The sequence below is a fragment of the Tetrao urogallus genome (assembly GCF_951394365.1).
Source record: "Tetrao urogallus genome assembly, chromosome: 4".
NCBI classification, from domain to species: domain Eukaryota; kingdom Metazoa; phylum Chordata; class Aves; order Galliformes; family Phasianidae; genus Tetrao; species Tetrao urogallus.
Window position 1 is genome coordinate 16,075,494 of NC_136817.1, and position 16,068 is coordinate 16,091,561.

The 16,068-nt window shown below is 36.9% G+C and overlaps 1 protein-coding gene across 1 annotated transcript in view; it reads left to right on the plus strand.

Annotated features, from left to right (window-relative positions):
• Window positions 1-208: 208 nt before the first annotated feature.
• CCSER1 (coiled-coil serine rich protein 1) overlaps window positions 209-16,068 on the plus strand; it is a gene marked incomplete at both ends in the record, with an annotated part of 554,815 nt that continues 538,955 nt past the window's right edge. Inside the window, 2 exons of the mRNA XM_079534492.1 lie at window positions 209-1,523; window positions 4,999-5,186. Of these exons, the coding sequence (XP_079390618.1) occupies window positions 209-1,523; window positions 4,999-5,186 (1,503 nt within the window). The remainder of the gene's footprint in view (window positions 1,524-4,998; window positions 5,187-16,068) is intronic.

The following is a 16,068-nucleotide window of genomic DNA, read 5'->3' on the forward strand; positions in this document are numbered from 1 at the left end:
GATTTTGGTGCTGCAGATCAAAATAACTGAAATTGTAATAATATATAATGAGATGGAGTTGTACGTAAGATAGACTTTGATGTCTCAAGTGTTTTGGCTGACTTAACTTGTTCACTTGGCCTTTAGGCTGAATTATTATTCTCTGTCTTTCTTTCTCACCCCAGATTAATTTCTTGGTTGTGAAGAAGTGTGAGCGCCTCGTGCCCTAATGGGGGACTCAGGATCCAGGCGATCGACTCTAGTGTCTCGGTTGCCAATATTCAGAAGAAGTATTAGCCGGAGACATGACTCCCTCCCTTCTTCGCCTTCCTCTGCCAGCACTGTGGGTGTGCACACCTCCTCCCCATCCAGCACTAACTCCAGCTCAGGGAGCACAGGCAAGCGCCGGAGCATATTCCGAACTCCTTCCATTAGCTTCCATAACAAGAAGGGGGGGGAGCAAAAACCTGATGCCGCCAGCCAGAATGTTAACATCTCAAATGGTGCCCAGCCCTCTCTCAGTACTTTTCAAAAACTGTGCCTGGAGGAACACATTAAAAGCAGAGGAAGGCATTCGGTTAGTTTTGGCAGTTCGCGTAGCAAGAAGATAACAAGGTCTTTGACAGATGATTTCGAAAAAGGAAAGGAATCTTCAGCTAATAAGAATGTCTTCATAAATTGTATAAGCTCTGGCAAAAACGAGGGTGACGATTCTGGCTTTGTGGAGGAACAGAGCCGCTACTCTGTCAAACAGTCCACACGAAAACTTCTCCCTAAATCTTTCTCATCACACTACAAGTTTTCCAAACCGGTTCCACAGAGTCAATCAGTTTCTTCTGTGCAGCAGACTGGGTGCATGCTGGAGATAAAATCCTATGTTGAAAGTGAGCCAGTGATTGCCACGTCCTCTTCTCCGTGCTCAGCTGAGGTGATGGAGTGCATGGGGAGTGCTTTGCAGTCTCCACTGCTCTCGGCTGACCTCACGGCTGTCCAGACCCCCTCTGACTTCATAACCTTGACGGAGGATTCTGTTTCAGAGGTTGATGCTCTGCCCAGCAGTGGGAATGGTGTGCTGCTAGCAGAGGATTTTGGCCATAGTGTCTCTACCTCTCAGATAATCTTTAATCCTGCTGCTGTTCCGGTGAAGGAAATGGATTATGTGGGAAGTCCTTGCCAGTCTGCTGCTCTATCTCCTGCAAGTCATGCAAGCTTGTGTAGTGTTGAATCTAATACTTTGTTCAAAACTTCAGCTGCTAATCAAACGAAAGTATCATTGCAAGCCAATGAACTACATGTTACAGATGCCAGGCACAAAGCAGAAATGAACTCAGCAAAGGTGAATTTAGAAACCTTTGCATTACAGCATAAAGAAGAACTGGGGATGCACTCTCCAGCAGCTAAGGAGTTGAGTGGGGACCAAGAGGAAATCACGTTCTCCAAGCACAAGAGAGAAACAATTCCTGTAACAGAGCCTAAGATTATTCAGTGTTCTGAATCTCAATCCTTTATAACGCGACAGGGATATGAAACAAACCATCCTAGCGGTATGTACTCTTATTTAATTGTGAGGTTTGATGGTTTTGAAGTTGACTTGCTTTCTTTTTCCCCTTAGTTATGATTTAGAGATTGTTCGGTCGTTAAGTATTTGTTTAGCATTGTCAGTGCTATCTAGAAAGGTTAGAAGTTATGAATTGTGTTTTCCTCCAAAATCAAGCTTAAATCAGAATAACGAAAGGTATAAAACAAAAACCGTTGTTTTTTTGGGATTCAGGTTTTAGCATTTAGTAATAATAACATCTCTCAGTGATGTTGGTGTCTTTGTTTTCTTTACATACGAAATGCATTAAGAAAGAAAATTTGTTCTTGCCTCTTGTTGAATGGAAATTCTGGGATTTTTGAGGCATGCATATTTTGGACTTGAGTTGAAGGCTTGTTGTTTGGCAAAGAAAAATTGCCAAAAAATAAGCCTCCTTTAGCTGATTATGAACAATAATTTACTTCGTATCTTGCAATACTCTAGGTTTCAAAAGTTCCTGATATTCACACGCTTCTATGCTGTGATGAAACGATGCTGTTAAGTAGCTTGAAGGGAATGTTACAGTGACAGAATAAAATAGTATATTGCTGTTTCTATCTGAAATAGCGCTGTGCAGGTGGTCATTTCACAGATTATAGAATGGAGAATGTTAACGATCAGCTGGGTCTTTAACTTTCAAAAAATACTAACAAGATGGAGTGAATAAGCTATTCCTCAATCTCAGTTTATTAGAAAATTGTAAATAAAATCTCAAAGAAAATCATTCTCTGCTCTGATTGAAAGAACCATGTTTAATATCAACCTGAGACATAGTATCTGATAACTTGTGGAGCTTCTGTCATTTTGGCTTTGTTTTCCATGCGTTTCAGCCTCAATCATGCCACTTAAATACAGGCATTTGTTGACTTTGACTTGTGCCAGATTTATACAGCTGTTTGCAAGTCTGGTCAGGAAAGGCTGAGTATCATAGAAGCTGGAAACTAAGTTTTAAGCACGAAGTTCCACTCACAGGACAACTCTTCTGAATAATACTTCCTGTAATTCAGGAGGAAACAGTGATTTGCTCTTCCCCTAGACTATTACACGTCTATGGGACTGGATGGGATCTAGCTGAGGGTACTGAAGAAATTGGCAGAAGTGCTCACCAAGCTACTCTGCATCATTTATCAGAAGTCCTGGTCAGCTGGAAAGTCCCAGATGACTGAAGACTTGCCAGTGCGAGACCCATCTACAAGAAGGGTCGGAAGGAAGATTCAGGGGAAGCGTGACCTCAGTGTTGGAGAAGGTTATAGAATACGCCATCTGAAGTGTCATCACACAGCTTCTGTGGGACAACCAGGGGGATCAGGCCTAGCCAGCTTGACATGTCATGCTTGACCAACTTGACTTCCCTTCTACAGTGTTGCAATGATGAGGTGACCTGCACTGTGGATGGGAGAAAGGTTGTTGATGTAGTCTACCTAGACTTCAGCACAGCATTTTACGTTATCTCCCACAGCATTCTCCTGGAGAAGCCTGGACATTTACTTAGTCATGTAGATTTTAAGCAATCGGAAGCAATCTTACTCTTCAGTTATTTTTCACTGTACTGGATTGTTGGATATCTTGTTCATAAATGGATACGTAACATCAAATTAATCCCCTAAATTAGCTTTCACGAGAAGAGACCTGTTTATCTTGAACCTTATTCAGGTGGGACAAAAAAAAAGGTGTTTCAATTAAAGTATGTTATCTGTTCTGAGCGTTTTGGCTTTTCTTCTTTGGCTCACTTGTGAAATGGGCTCACACTTATTGATCTGATTTAGTAGGGTGGAGTAGTTACAATGAAAAACAAGGAGTGTCTCAAAGTGATCAGTTGCAAATTGTGTGTATTTCTAATCATGCATCAGCAATTGTATACTTAATGTGTATGCCTGTAAGACAGCTAACTAGTGTTGGAAGTGTAATAGACTTTTGTAAATGAACTTAATATTCAGTTAAACACTCCAGCTAATACTGCACTACTTTAAAGTCGACGATTAATTATTATGGTTTTTTAATTCTATTCTAAATGCATTCTTTTTCCAATTTGTATAGTGAAGAATTTATTTAAAATTAGAAAGTGATCAAACACATTTAAGGATCCCTGAAAAAGTGCAGAAAATCCTGTTCTGTGAAATAGAATGAGCATAGCAAAAGTTTGTAGTGTTGGGAAAGATGTAATTGAAAGTGTTGTTATTGTTGCCAACAGACGTTTTTGAACACTGAATAGTATTTAAAACTGGGTGCCAATGTAAAGTATTTCTGTACACTTTATGTAACAGTAAGTACTTTCTCTTCCATGGTTGGTCTGAGGGCAGATTTCAGTGGTTGACAGCATCATAAAATATGACTCAAATGTCTGACCAGATTGGACATTTGCATTGCAATGCATTTCTTAATATATGCCTATATAGTTTTATGCGATACTTTTTTTTTTTTTTTTTTGTAAAGCTGTTAAGGAAATGTCTGCTTTCTTGCAAAAGGCATTAGAAATTAAGATTTTCATGTGTGTTACATGTATTATGTGTCATGATTTCAAGTACGACCAGGTAAGGGGACCCCTTACTCCCTTTCTGGGGAGAAGGGAAGAAAAATGATCCAATTAAGATAAGAAGGGATAACAAATTTACTACGAATGGTAAAAGAATGTAAGGTGATAATAAAAAGAGTTACAATTAATAACTCAAACGAGTGAGGAGAAAAAGAAGGCTATTACCATGCTGTTGCTTGCTGGGCTGCTGGAAAAAACCACCCCTGTCACCAGGAATCATAGGTCATGTGGAAACCCTTGGGAAACATATTACATCTCAGTGTATCTTCGTCATGGAGAATTAGAACTCATGTGAAACTGCTATAGAGAACATGAGACTAGGAAGTACAGCTCCACAGTGCACTATGTCTCTATACCCAACAGCCTGTTGCATGATGTCATGCTGTGGAATACTGATATCATTAGGACATTATGCTATTTTGTTTTCCATTTTTCCCTATCTCTGAAGTTGACCTAGCACTTGAAAACGTAATTTTCTCCTCTTTTTCCGATGTTATTTTACTTAATGGGAGTTGAGGTCTGGGATGCATCCTGCAATATGAGTTTGGAGAGCATGGATGAAGAACTGTGCTATACGCTTCTAACAAAGCTGTGACCTGGCCCTACAGAAGTTAGGAACAAGATAAGACAGGTTATGTTTTTTGCACCAGGGTATCAGTGATAGTTTTTCTGGTAGATTTTACTGGACAATAGTTTGGAAGCCTCCAAGAACAAAGAGCGAAAAGAAGGAAAGGCTATGTTTAATTTAGTTCAATAGGATCTGTTTTCTACAGGATACCTTATGGAAATTATCACTGTTACAATCTTATGTGATTCCTTGCTAAGCATTTGAAGTGAAGTGTTTTCTGTAAGAAAATATTTGTGGAGAATAATTCTCTGTAACTCTTGCTGATTGCATGTCTATTTGTAGTTGATCTTGCCAATAGCTTCAGTCCATACCGAGAAGGCAGATTTATTGAGAAGAGACTCAGATCCTCCTCGGAAGGCACTGCTGGAAGCAGTCGACTGATCATAAAACCAAAGGATGGCAATGCAGAAGAACTTAACAGCCTACGGAAGCAAAGAGCAAGCTCATCCTCTTCAAAAATGAACAGCATGGTGAGTTGATTGCTCTGTGTGTGTGTTTTTATTTCATTTACTAGTGCAGCTATATTAAGCAGCAAATTTGCAAGATGGTAAAATGTAACTTAAATGCGGAGTTGAGCTTTCAAAATGTGGTTCAGGCTGAGCAACAGAGATGGATTTTTTTTTTTTTTTTTTTTTTTTCAGGCTTTTACATTGTGGGAAGTATTGTACATTTGCAGTGAAGAGCTTGTTATATAGTTGTGCTTCATAGATTTGCCTGGGATAAAAATACTGAGAGAGTCGACTACAACAAAATTCAGTATGAATATTGCTGAAATGCAATACAGTGGGCAACATTTTGAGTTTTACTGTTGTAGTTATTCCACTGAATCATGCACAATGAAAATGAGATGAAATTGAGAAGTTTTGTAGTGAGGAATTTGTTGGTAAGGAAGCTGATCATGGAAAGGTCTGGATAGTCCCTTCCAAAACAGGTGAGAAAGTTCAGTGCTTTCACCCTAAGAGCAAAGTAAGGAGGGAGAGGAAATCTTCCCTTCTGAGAACTCTTGAAAATCCCTCTGATTTTCAATTGGGAAATCTCTGACACGTTGGATTGACGTGGGTTAGTGCTTCAGACCCTTTTTAGGATGAAATAGTAATAAAAGGAAGGACTGACATTATGTGCTGTCCTATAGGGAGTGAGAATGAACATTTTAGGATGAATGTAATTTATACTTGTGCATATACTTTCAGGTGAGAGGAAAAAAAAGATGCTAAGATCAAACATATATGGCGATGGCATCCACTCTTCAGCTTATATAAATCACTAAAATAAGTTCTACAGCTGTTCTGAGTTTGGGGTACTTTATTTGATATTCTAATTGAAAAAAGAAAGATTCGTTGATGCTGATATGTAAAAACAATTTTGTATAGAAAGAAAAAAATCTCAAAGTCTATTATTCTTGCCCAGTGTTGCTAAATAGATCTATCAGGAGCTTTTTTTTTCCTTAAAAGCTTAACAGTCTTTGTGTTGTTCTGGTCTAGGACCAAGCACCATTCCAAGAGACTCTGACGCAAACACAACTGACTTTTCTAAGAGAGGTTTTATTTGCAGTTTTTCAAAAATGTGAAACTAATTTGTGCAAGCTCATGCTAGATTTCCAAAGCACGTTATTCCAAAACAGCATGTTTTTTTTCTTTTGCAGACAGACATAAAAGCTGAACAACTGATACTGTTATTTAGGTAATGTTTATGACTGTATTACCTTGCCTGCCATGGAGGGTAGCATGTTTTTTCTCTCTCATGGAAGCCTAAATTTTATTGGATTCACCCATAGTGGTTCCTGGTCAGTGATTTAAAAGTAGGTCCCGAAACAATTGAGTAATGTAGTATGAATTCCCCTACGGAAGCTGCTGAATTGGGGTTTTTCTTAAAAGATTGTCAAGTTTGTCTTTTGGTTGTGGTAAATCTCACCCACATCTAAATGTGCTATCTAAACCTTAATTGATAGACTTAGTAGTTCTGCTCTCCTATAGCAAGAGAAAATGACATCATTACAGATGACATTGTTACTACGTACAGCCAGTGTGCAACAATTTTCTATGTTATGCAGGTTTTTATGGCCTACGTACCACTATCTTGAATACTCAATTGAAACAGAATTACTTGATGTCTTTTACACGAGCACTTCACTCACTTTGTATGACCTGTGGAGTGTGGAGTACCTCCTTGAATGACAGGATTATTCCTTCCTCAGCACTATCATATTGTGCAGATAAACCAGTATTGAATAACTAATTTAATTTTATTTATCTGCTATTCTCCCACCTTTCTAGTTTGTTGCTAGCTTGTCATATGGTTAAAAGTAAAGTGAAATTTATGTCAACAACAAAAATACCACCACTTGTATTAATAAATTGACTCAGCTATTATACTCAAAGAAGCAAGATGGAAATGTTTACTAAATTGTAGATGAATCCTTTGTGCTTTTAAAGTTTTCAATCACAGCATAGTTATTCAGCAAGTTCACATCCAAATATCAGTGAATCATATGTTTCAAAACCAGAATACTGTGACGTTAAAAGCTCCTGTTTTCATATAAGCATAGAGAACTTTATGCGGATGTAACTTCTGCCCTAAAGAGCTCACTCACTCTGTCATAAGACTGTAAACCCTACTTAACTCATTAGAGCTGAGTTAATAGTCTGGTCTTTGCATTTATTTAAACAGTAGACATACTTCTTTGTGTTTGGTCTGGTGTTAATGATGCAATAGGGAAGGTAACAATACTTGAACAACAGGAAAAGAACTAAATGTGCATGGGAGTGTGATTAGGGTCTTTTTTTTTTTTTTTTTTAATATATTGTGCATGAAAATCCACTTTTGTGTTTGTTGTTTCTTTTAACTAACGTTAGTGAGGTTATCTTCAGATTCACTAGTATTTGCTTGTGACATAGTCACAGTCCCAGGAGTTTTGTGTTACAACTGCTGTTCACCTCCATGAGTACAAGTTCTTTAAGATTTTCCATCAGTACATACAGGTACCATCTTCGTATGTTCAGAGAAATGCTAGATTAAATCTTCAATATATTTTTTTCAAGTTTTAACAGAAAAACAGGCAAAAGAAGAAGCTGATTTTCCGAAAAGGAATTAGAAATTGAAGGAACTATGTTCATAATAATACGTAACTGAAGGCCTCTTCACTGTACTTGTCACAAGCAATTCATGTTTAACAACTCAGTAGCAAATTGTTGCCAGTGAGTCATCACAGGCACCCTTTCCTCACAAACTGAAGAAAGTCTTCCAGAAGTTCATTTGTTTTTGTTCTTGTTGGCATACAGCATGGGATTCTTCTGCTGCCTGCCCAGAGGGGAACGGGAAACAGATAAACTGGGGGAATTCTAGGTTTGTACAGGGGAGGAGAAAAAACCCAAACTTGGAGATTCAAGAGTTTGAATAACTGTTCTTCCTCCTAAACAATTCTCTCAATGTAATATGCTTGCATGATAGTAGTGTTCTTTTCTAAGACAACCAGTAAAGGCTTAGATAGATCAATCTCCTACAGTGTGTATCAAATGTACCAAGAGGGTTGGCAGGTCCTCTAGCAGTGGCATTGATTCATTTGTGAGGCTCTGAAAGTTAGTTAATAATCTGGATGTGTAATGGAAAAAAAAAACACCCACTTTCTGCAAATGTGCTGACTTCCTAGCTGTGTAAATAATGAACTGAAACAGATGTGTGAAATTAACTGCTCAGATTACTAATTATGTATGTTTTCATCAGAATAGGCATTGTATTGAGAGTCATTCTTGCAGTGACTGATTTATGCCACAAGATGTCAATATTTAACCAAAAACTATTTGAGAATCAAGCATTACTAAGCTGCACAAAGGATGAAAACTGAAATTCAGGGCATATTTTTTTGGAACAGTTTGTTGACTAGCCCATGTTGTGTAATAAAATCCTGTCAAATGCATATGGTTGATACAGATGCAATTTAAAGAGATACATGTTTTGATAGTAACTCTGGGCGTTAATATGTTCAGACCATTACACTATCAGTTACCACTTAAAATATATAGATGTAACATGGAGACAAATAAACTACGTCTTGGATTGATAGAGGATGTGGCTGTCTTCCATATTCCCATAGCTCCTCTTTCCAATGCATACAGATTTTGTTGCTGTTGTTCGTGGGGAAAAAACAAAAACAAAAGCAACTACTAGTCAGCATGGTAAAATACCTGAATGACCTAAAACATGCAGCCCTGCAAGATCAATAAAAAGAACAGAAATTTGAGTAGTTGAGATATAAGAGAGTACCATAATAATCACACTTAAAATAATCTGATCAAGTTCCCACATCACTTAAAGTAATTTCGTTTAAGATCATCACGGGAAAAAGAGTTCATGTGCTGGAATACTTAAAATTAACAGTGGAAGTTGAGGTCAACCAGAGCAACAAAATGATCCATCACTTTTCATGGAAGTGTGATGAAAAGATCAGTATCGCATGTCTAACTTTCATCAGTAATAAACAATAGATTTCTTAAAAGAATATAGTTTGCTCTTAAAACAAACAAACAAGAACAACCAAAAAGCAAAGAATTTGAAAAGCCAGTTGTAAATATGGTCAGTCATTAGAAACAGAAGTGTTTTATGGGAAGATGTCAATGAAAATTGCTAGAGTATGTTACTCTAGGCTTAAAAAAACAAGAACAACAAAACAACAAAGTTAAGAGTTCTGTTGAAATTCATAGACCATTGTGCTCAACACTTGAGTTCCTCTATGCTTTAAGCACATGACATGCATGGTTTTGTTCCATAAAATATATGCAATAGTCTACTTACATTTGGCTCTGACATATGTGCCTTTGTCTTTGTGTCTCTGTACTACAGAAAACATATTTGACTGTGGACTGGTTCTTGCACACACCTGACTCTTAGCATATGCACTACATAACTTAAAAAGACCCAATTTTTCTGCTTTTTACTTTCTTGGTGAGTGAATGTTACTACTGACCTTTGTGTTCTGTAGGCTCTCACTTCTCTATGGGGGCATTCACTTGAGCCCAAGTTTTTCTTCAGTTTCTCATACTATAATTTTGTCTAAATGTTGTGAGTTTGCCGCTTCTTAAATTGAGATACAAGTTCTCATCCTTGCAGGTAAAGTTTTGTATGCTTGCACTCTGCTTTGCCTTTTCTTCTTTTCCCTGCAGCAAAGCAATCTTACCTATTTATGCCATTTCGATTAGATCTGCACTTTTTTCCAGAATGTGGCTTTGACTGTATCCTTTCTTGCTTTGCTTCTTCCCCATGATTCTAATTTATTTAGATAAAACTTCTTGTTTCCAGTTAAAGGACTCCTATGGCCTAAGGTCATTTCAGCTTTTTTCCCTTACCTTCAACAATGATGCAGGTCTTCATTGCCCACTTGTTAAACAGTAAAGCAGTTGTATTCACACTTTCTCCCACACTGTCTGGAGTAACTGTGGTTGTCACAAAACTTTCTTCATTTCCTTTCACAGTTTTTATCTTTTGCCTTGCCTACAAATGCCAACACAATACTGAAGTGAGATCATTTCTGAAGATGCACGCTGGTCACCAGGTCACTACAGATTTTATTCTCATCCATCCTATGCTAACACATATTTGCACTACACTTATTATGTAGCAATACTTCGAATATCTAGCATCTTTGTAAATATATTTACAATATGCATTTGAAACAGTATGTGGAATAAAAAGGTAATGGAATCCAGTAAAGTATTTCATAGGCTATTGCAGGCTTCCATTTTATAATAGGAGGGCTTGAATTCAACACAGCTCAGCCAGTTGATTGAAAGAGGTGATCATCACGCTGTACTTGCCCTTGGTCAAGGTTCACTTTGAATACTGTATGCAGTTCTTTGTCCAGTAGTTTACAGTGGATGTTAAGGCACTTGAATGTGCCCAGTGGAGGGCAACAAAGCTGGTAGCAGGGCTGGGAAGTATGTCCTGTGATGAGAGTCTGGAAATACTGTATTTATCAAGCTTGCAGAAAGGGAGGATGAAAGGTGACCTTGTTCTTCTCAGCAGCTTCCTAAGGAGGTGGCACAGGTTGTACATCTGAGGCTGCTTGAAGAGTGAGGGAGTAAAAGTTGAAATGGTTTTCTTATTTTTCTCTGTTCTGAGAAGCGTGCACTGTCAGTTGAAACATGGAGCATGGATAAAACTAGCTTGTCTTCTAGTCTGGTGAAGATAGAAATGGTTTTCCTATTTGCTCCAAGTTGCTTATACTACTTCTTCCATTCTTTTCTTCCTGCGAGTGTACCTGACTTTCTGCTTCATACATTGTGACAGTTGGTACTGAGGTCATTTCAAAGATTTTCAAGAAATTTGTGGCTAATTTGTATGGTGGAAGATGCTGTCAAATGAAGTGAGTTGAAGTGAGTTGTCATCAAGTGAGTTGAACGGCTTATAAGTTACAGTAGGTAGCAAGCAGACATATTTGGAATTGAAGATGGTTGTTTTTGTGACCTGTGAAGGCTTGAGACAGTCTGATGGGAAACACTATCTCTTTATCCACAGACTGGAAACATGTAGATGTTTAATTTCTCTAATAGCAGGTAAGCTTCTGTCCTGACAGCCAAAGCAGTGAGTGAAAGGTTATGGAGAGAATGTGAGTTTTTGGGCTTTCATTTCAGATTCGAAACCAAACTAAAACAATCTTTTTTCAGATATATCAAAACTTTTGTTTAAAAAAAAAAAAGAAAAAAAAAAAAAAGAACCGGGTAAGCAAAATGTCTACACTCCTTTAATATTCTCTACATAACCTTCTTTACAGCTATCAAGGTTATGTTTCCTCTGAGTAACTGCAACCTGTTGTTAGTGTGCTGTACATATTTTAAATCTCTTATCTGTGATGTTCACACAAGATTTTTTCGTAGTTAAAATAAGCATTACATTTTCTACTGCCATTCAATTATGAGATTTCTGCTTAATTCAAATTCATCTATGCTATATTGGTCTTCTCAGGGGAGAATACTTAGCAACATGAATTCTTACTGAACTGTTTGAGCAAGCCCTGTAAGGCAACAGTTCGCTCCTTGTGTAAAGTGTATTTGACAGCATTTGTTTCTAACTAACTTTGTAGTAACATAACAAATTTTCCCCCACTTGGAATGAGTTTGACATTGTGCTTCCTTTGTGGAAGGAAACTGTGGAAGCCACTTAAAGGAAAAAATGTTATGATTTCTTTGACGGTATAAGGATGTACTGTCTAAATGGGAGTAAACTACTGACTGTAGATAAGCAGTAGTATAGACCTGGTGTTCATAATTTAGCACAGATAAAGAGCCTTTCTCATACTGTTAGCAAAAAACCAAACACAAAAATTGAAACAGCAAATTGGGATTTAAGAATTTTGCTTAGGATTTTTAGGTCAACTAGAAGGTTTTCAGTTAAATACTGTGTGGAAAACTTCTGTCTTAAGTGTAAAACTCAATTTTTAAGGTAGTGTTTTTTTTTTTTTTGTTTTTGTTTTTTTAAATCATATTGCTGTTGCTATATATTTGGAATTCTTGAGATCAATTAACTCAATATTAAAAAATTAATAATAAAATAATTTAGATTTTACTTACTACTTATTCTGTAATGTTATCTCTTTAAGGACACAATCTTTATAATCCATGAAAGGGTAAACTATTGTTTTTATATGGGTAGAAGTTCTCCAGTTGAATACAATTGCATTAATGCTGGTAGAAAGGAGAATAAGGTTATTAGCATTACATACTGAATATAGAACCAAATTAATTCATCTCATATTTTCTATTATAGTTTTAATTTTTACTTGTAAGTATTTCCTGAATTAATTCACAGAGAATTAGACTTACAAAACTGTAGAAGGGTGCCCTCCGTAATGTGTTACATATGTTTTTCTGTTTTCCTGTTTTTGTGGAATACTTAAGTTTTAAAATCTTAACAAACAGCTAAGTGTAAATCACATGATGCATGGGTTTTACTAACGCTTCTGTTAGTTTTAGTACTTACCACAAGCATTTTTGCCTGTTAATGTGAAGAGGCACTGTTTTCTCAATCTACTCTTCTTTTTTAATTGATAATTTTTTTTAGGATTTCTTTTTCTACATAACATCAAAGATTGATTTCTCAACAGAAATATCTTGTGATGTGTTAAAATATGAAATAGTGATTGATAATATTTGAACAGTTATATTTGTCAGGCCGAAAAATAATTGTTCTAGTTTATTTGGACTTCTGTATTTTAATTTGCTATTCATCATCACACTTTCTGTAAGCACGTATTCAGAGTACAGGCCAATATGGTAGCAGTATTGTTATGTAGTGGCATTGAAAAACACTATTTTGTGGCCTTCAGTCTATACAATGTGGTCTGTTTAAAATCTATATATCACTACCTTTGTGTCCAAAGAGACTAGTCAGTTTGGTAGAGATTTTTACTTTCTACTCAGTGCCTGCCGTGCTGTGGAGGTGTGGAAGATGTCACAGTTTCACCATGGATCAAACAATCCTCCAACAAGTGTAATTTGGTCTCTGCTGTCTTTTGCAATACTTTTCTCAGTAGAACAGTGTCAGCAAGACTGGAAGATGACTTTAGAGATTGTCTGATCCTACATCCATGCTCAAAACAGTGTCAGCTAGGATTTAAAGTGAAAAAGGACAGATCAGTGGGTAGGAAAGCATATTCTTGTTCTTTTCTTCCTGATTTCCTTGTGTTTTTTGTTTGCTTCTGTTGAGCACCAGTAAGCAGATCCTGGCTCTGTCTTTACTAGTCCCTGTGACCCACCCTTGTATGTGCTCCAAGCTCATTAATAGTGGGGAGAGATAAGAATCCAAGTGTAAAATGTCGCATCAGGCAGCTGTAGGGAGACTTAACAGATCTCCTTGACATATCTCTTATTGCTCTTCCAACTTACTTGTACCACTGGTCACTGCCCTGGCATGCTCTGCCTGTAGATATGATGCAGTGGTAAGAAATAGTGAACCCCTAGAGATTAGGATTGTCCCTCTGTGTGTGCTCCCTTACTCTCTTTTATTTCTTTATCCTACACTATGGAGCCAGGCATGCCAGAGGAAAAAAATGATTGACAGGGAACTCCCATAAGTTGCAAGTGGGCATGTGGAGGTGCGAAGGAGGAAGGAAGCCACCAGGAACCAATGAGGTATTTATGGAAGAATTCTAAGAGGTAGTACAATCTGAAGTACTCCATGTGTTTGTGTACTAGCTCTTTTCTACATGTAGATGGGACACAGGTATGAAGAACCTGAGAATCGTTGCTGATGGAGACAGGCTCTCTGATTTTGTGACCTAGCATAGCTGATTTATTTCAATACTGTGCTTGCATTTCAAAATGAAAGAGGGTTTGTTATGCAATGAGTAAAATACTTTCATGGAAAATGTTTTTATCTGTTATTCGTGTTGAGAAATAATCCTTTGTAAGAAAAAGTAGATATTTTAATAGCTTTTATGCACTAGAAGTCTACCATCACATCCATGAGAGATGCTCTTAGCAAAGACAGCATTTCTGCAGCTGTAATTCTTTTTCCTCATTAGCTCAGGTCTCCAAAGAAGCTTAGCCAAGTACAGTATGAAAACAGAAATTAGCAGGTGACTTCTCTAAAGGAGACAGCTAATGAAGATTTTAATCAGTTAAGTTGAAGTTTATAACTAGTGAGTATAAAATGTCTTGGAAAACAACCACCTTAATTAGGACTCACTTGGTTTTCATGGCTGTAAAAGCTGAAAATTGGCCTCGGCCTTTTTGCAGTTACAAAATGAGCTCCTATTCTTCTTCCTGTTGTATTTATTATCTTACTGTTTTGTTAAGGTCTCTCAAAAAGTGACCAAGACCAGTCTTGTTGAGAGGATTCTTATAAAGTATGGTGCTTTTGCATAACCTACCTATTTTTTTTTTAATCCATTTTCGTATGTGACACTGTGCTCAGAATAAATATCCTGTTTTCCCTCAGGCTGTAGCAATTCAGGGTAGGGTGCTCCCATGCTTTTGGTACCTTTGATTGGTGAAAAGAATGTTATCAGGTAAGAAAATGAAATTATTGGATAATTTGTTTGCAGTTTCTCTTGTCTTCCCAGTGTGTTGCTGGAAGCTATCTTAGATGAGGGTTAAGGACATAACAGTGGCTGAAAAACTGTCTGCAGACTACAGAAGTTTGTCTTCTAGAGCAGTGTTTTCTCACCGAGAGTCAAGCGAGCGATTAACCAATAAAGACTGGATCACATTTTGCATGACAAGTAATCGATAGACATACAGAAATTAGGTTTGGGAATGCTTATCTAGGTTAATCTGCCTTGTAAAGGATGAACAAGCAGAAATATAGTTATATCCTTCAGAAAGGAATGCGGCATTGAAAAACTTCTTTTTGCATTGGAGATCCTTTTTTATATTCATGCCATTCATTCAATAAAGCTAATAAAGTTCATTAAAATAACAGGCCTTGTGAATACTTAAACATACCTACTTTTAAATTTTCATAGTACATTAGAAATTTTCATTTAAAAAAAAAAAAAAACAACAAATAAAAACTCACGAACCATCATATACTTAACTGAAATTATTGTAGTTTAAATTCAGGACAGAAGTGCTTATTTTTGTAATTGTTTTTTTATATATAGAAATAGATACATTTTGAATTTTTGTGGTTTGAAAAGCTTTCTTGCTCTTGAAGAGTTTTTGTTTCAGATAATTGGCTGAGATGAGGTAAGCAGACTGGATAGCTGTTACGATTCAGAGCTGATAGAGAAGCATACCGCTGGAGAAGTAGTAACAGCTATTACAATTCATTTTACAGCATTTATTTTAAATCCAGTTTTTGGTACCAAAGAGAAGCTAGGAAGGGGAGTTAAAATGCTTAGAAATAGCCTGCTTTGGGATCTTGAACTCTGTAGTGTGATGGGGAGTTTGAATTATTCCAGGAGCACTGGAAGATTGTCCAACAAAATATATTTCTGTTTACTCAGATTGGGCAAAAAGGAGGGCTTCCATTTCTCTTACTGAACTGCCTGTTATTCATATGCATGTTTTAAATTACTCCTATATAGCCACACTGTTATATATGATCCAGTAAAATAGACAGCACTGTAACAGAGCTCATGTCGTCTGCTAAAAAAGACTCCTACGAGATTCTTCACTGGATAACTTTTTGGAATATGTTAAAAGAAATTAGGCTAGTTTTGACTGTTCTATAAATCAAAAGTTTGCATTTTCATGAGAAGTCTCCTGTCATCTTTTTTGGCATGTTGTAGCTGATAAAAGCAAAACCCGCCAGTTTTGACTACATTATTCCCACCCAAAATGATCAAATTTTAAATATTTGGGAGGTATTTTTGAAAAAAATGATCTTAAAATAAGCAATGTGAACTTTATGTTGTGTGAA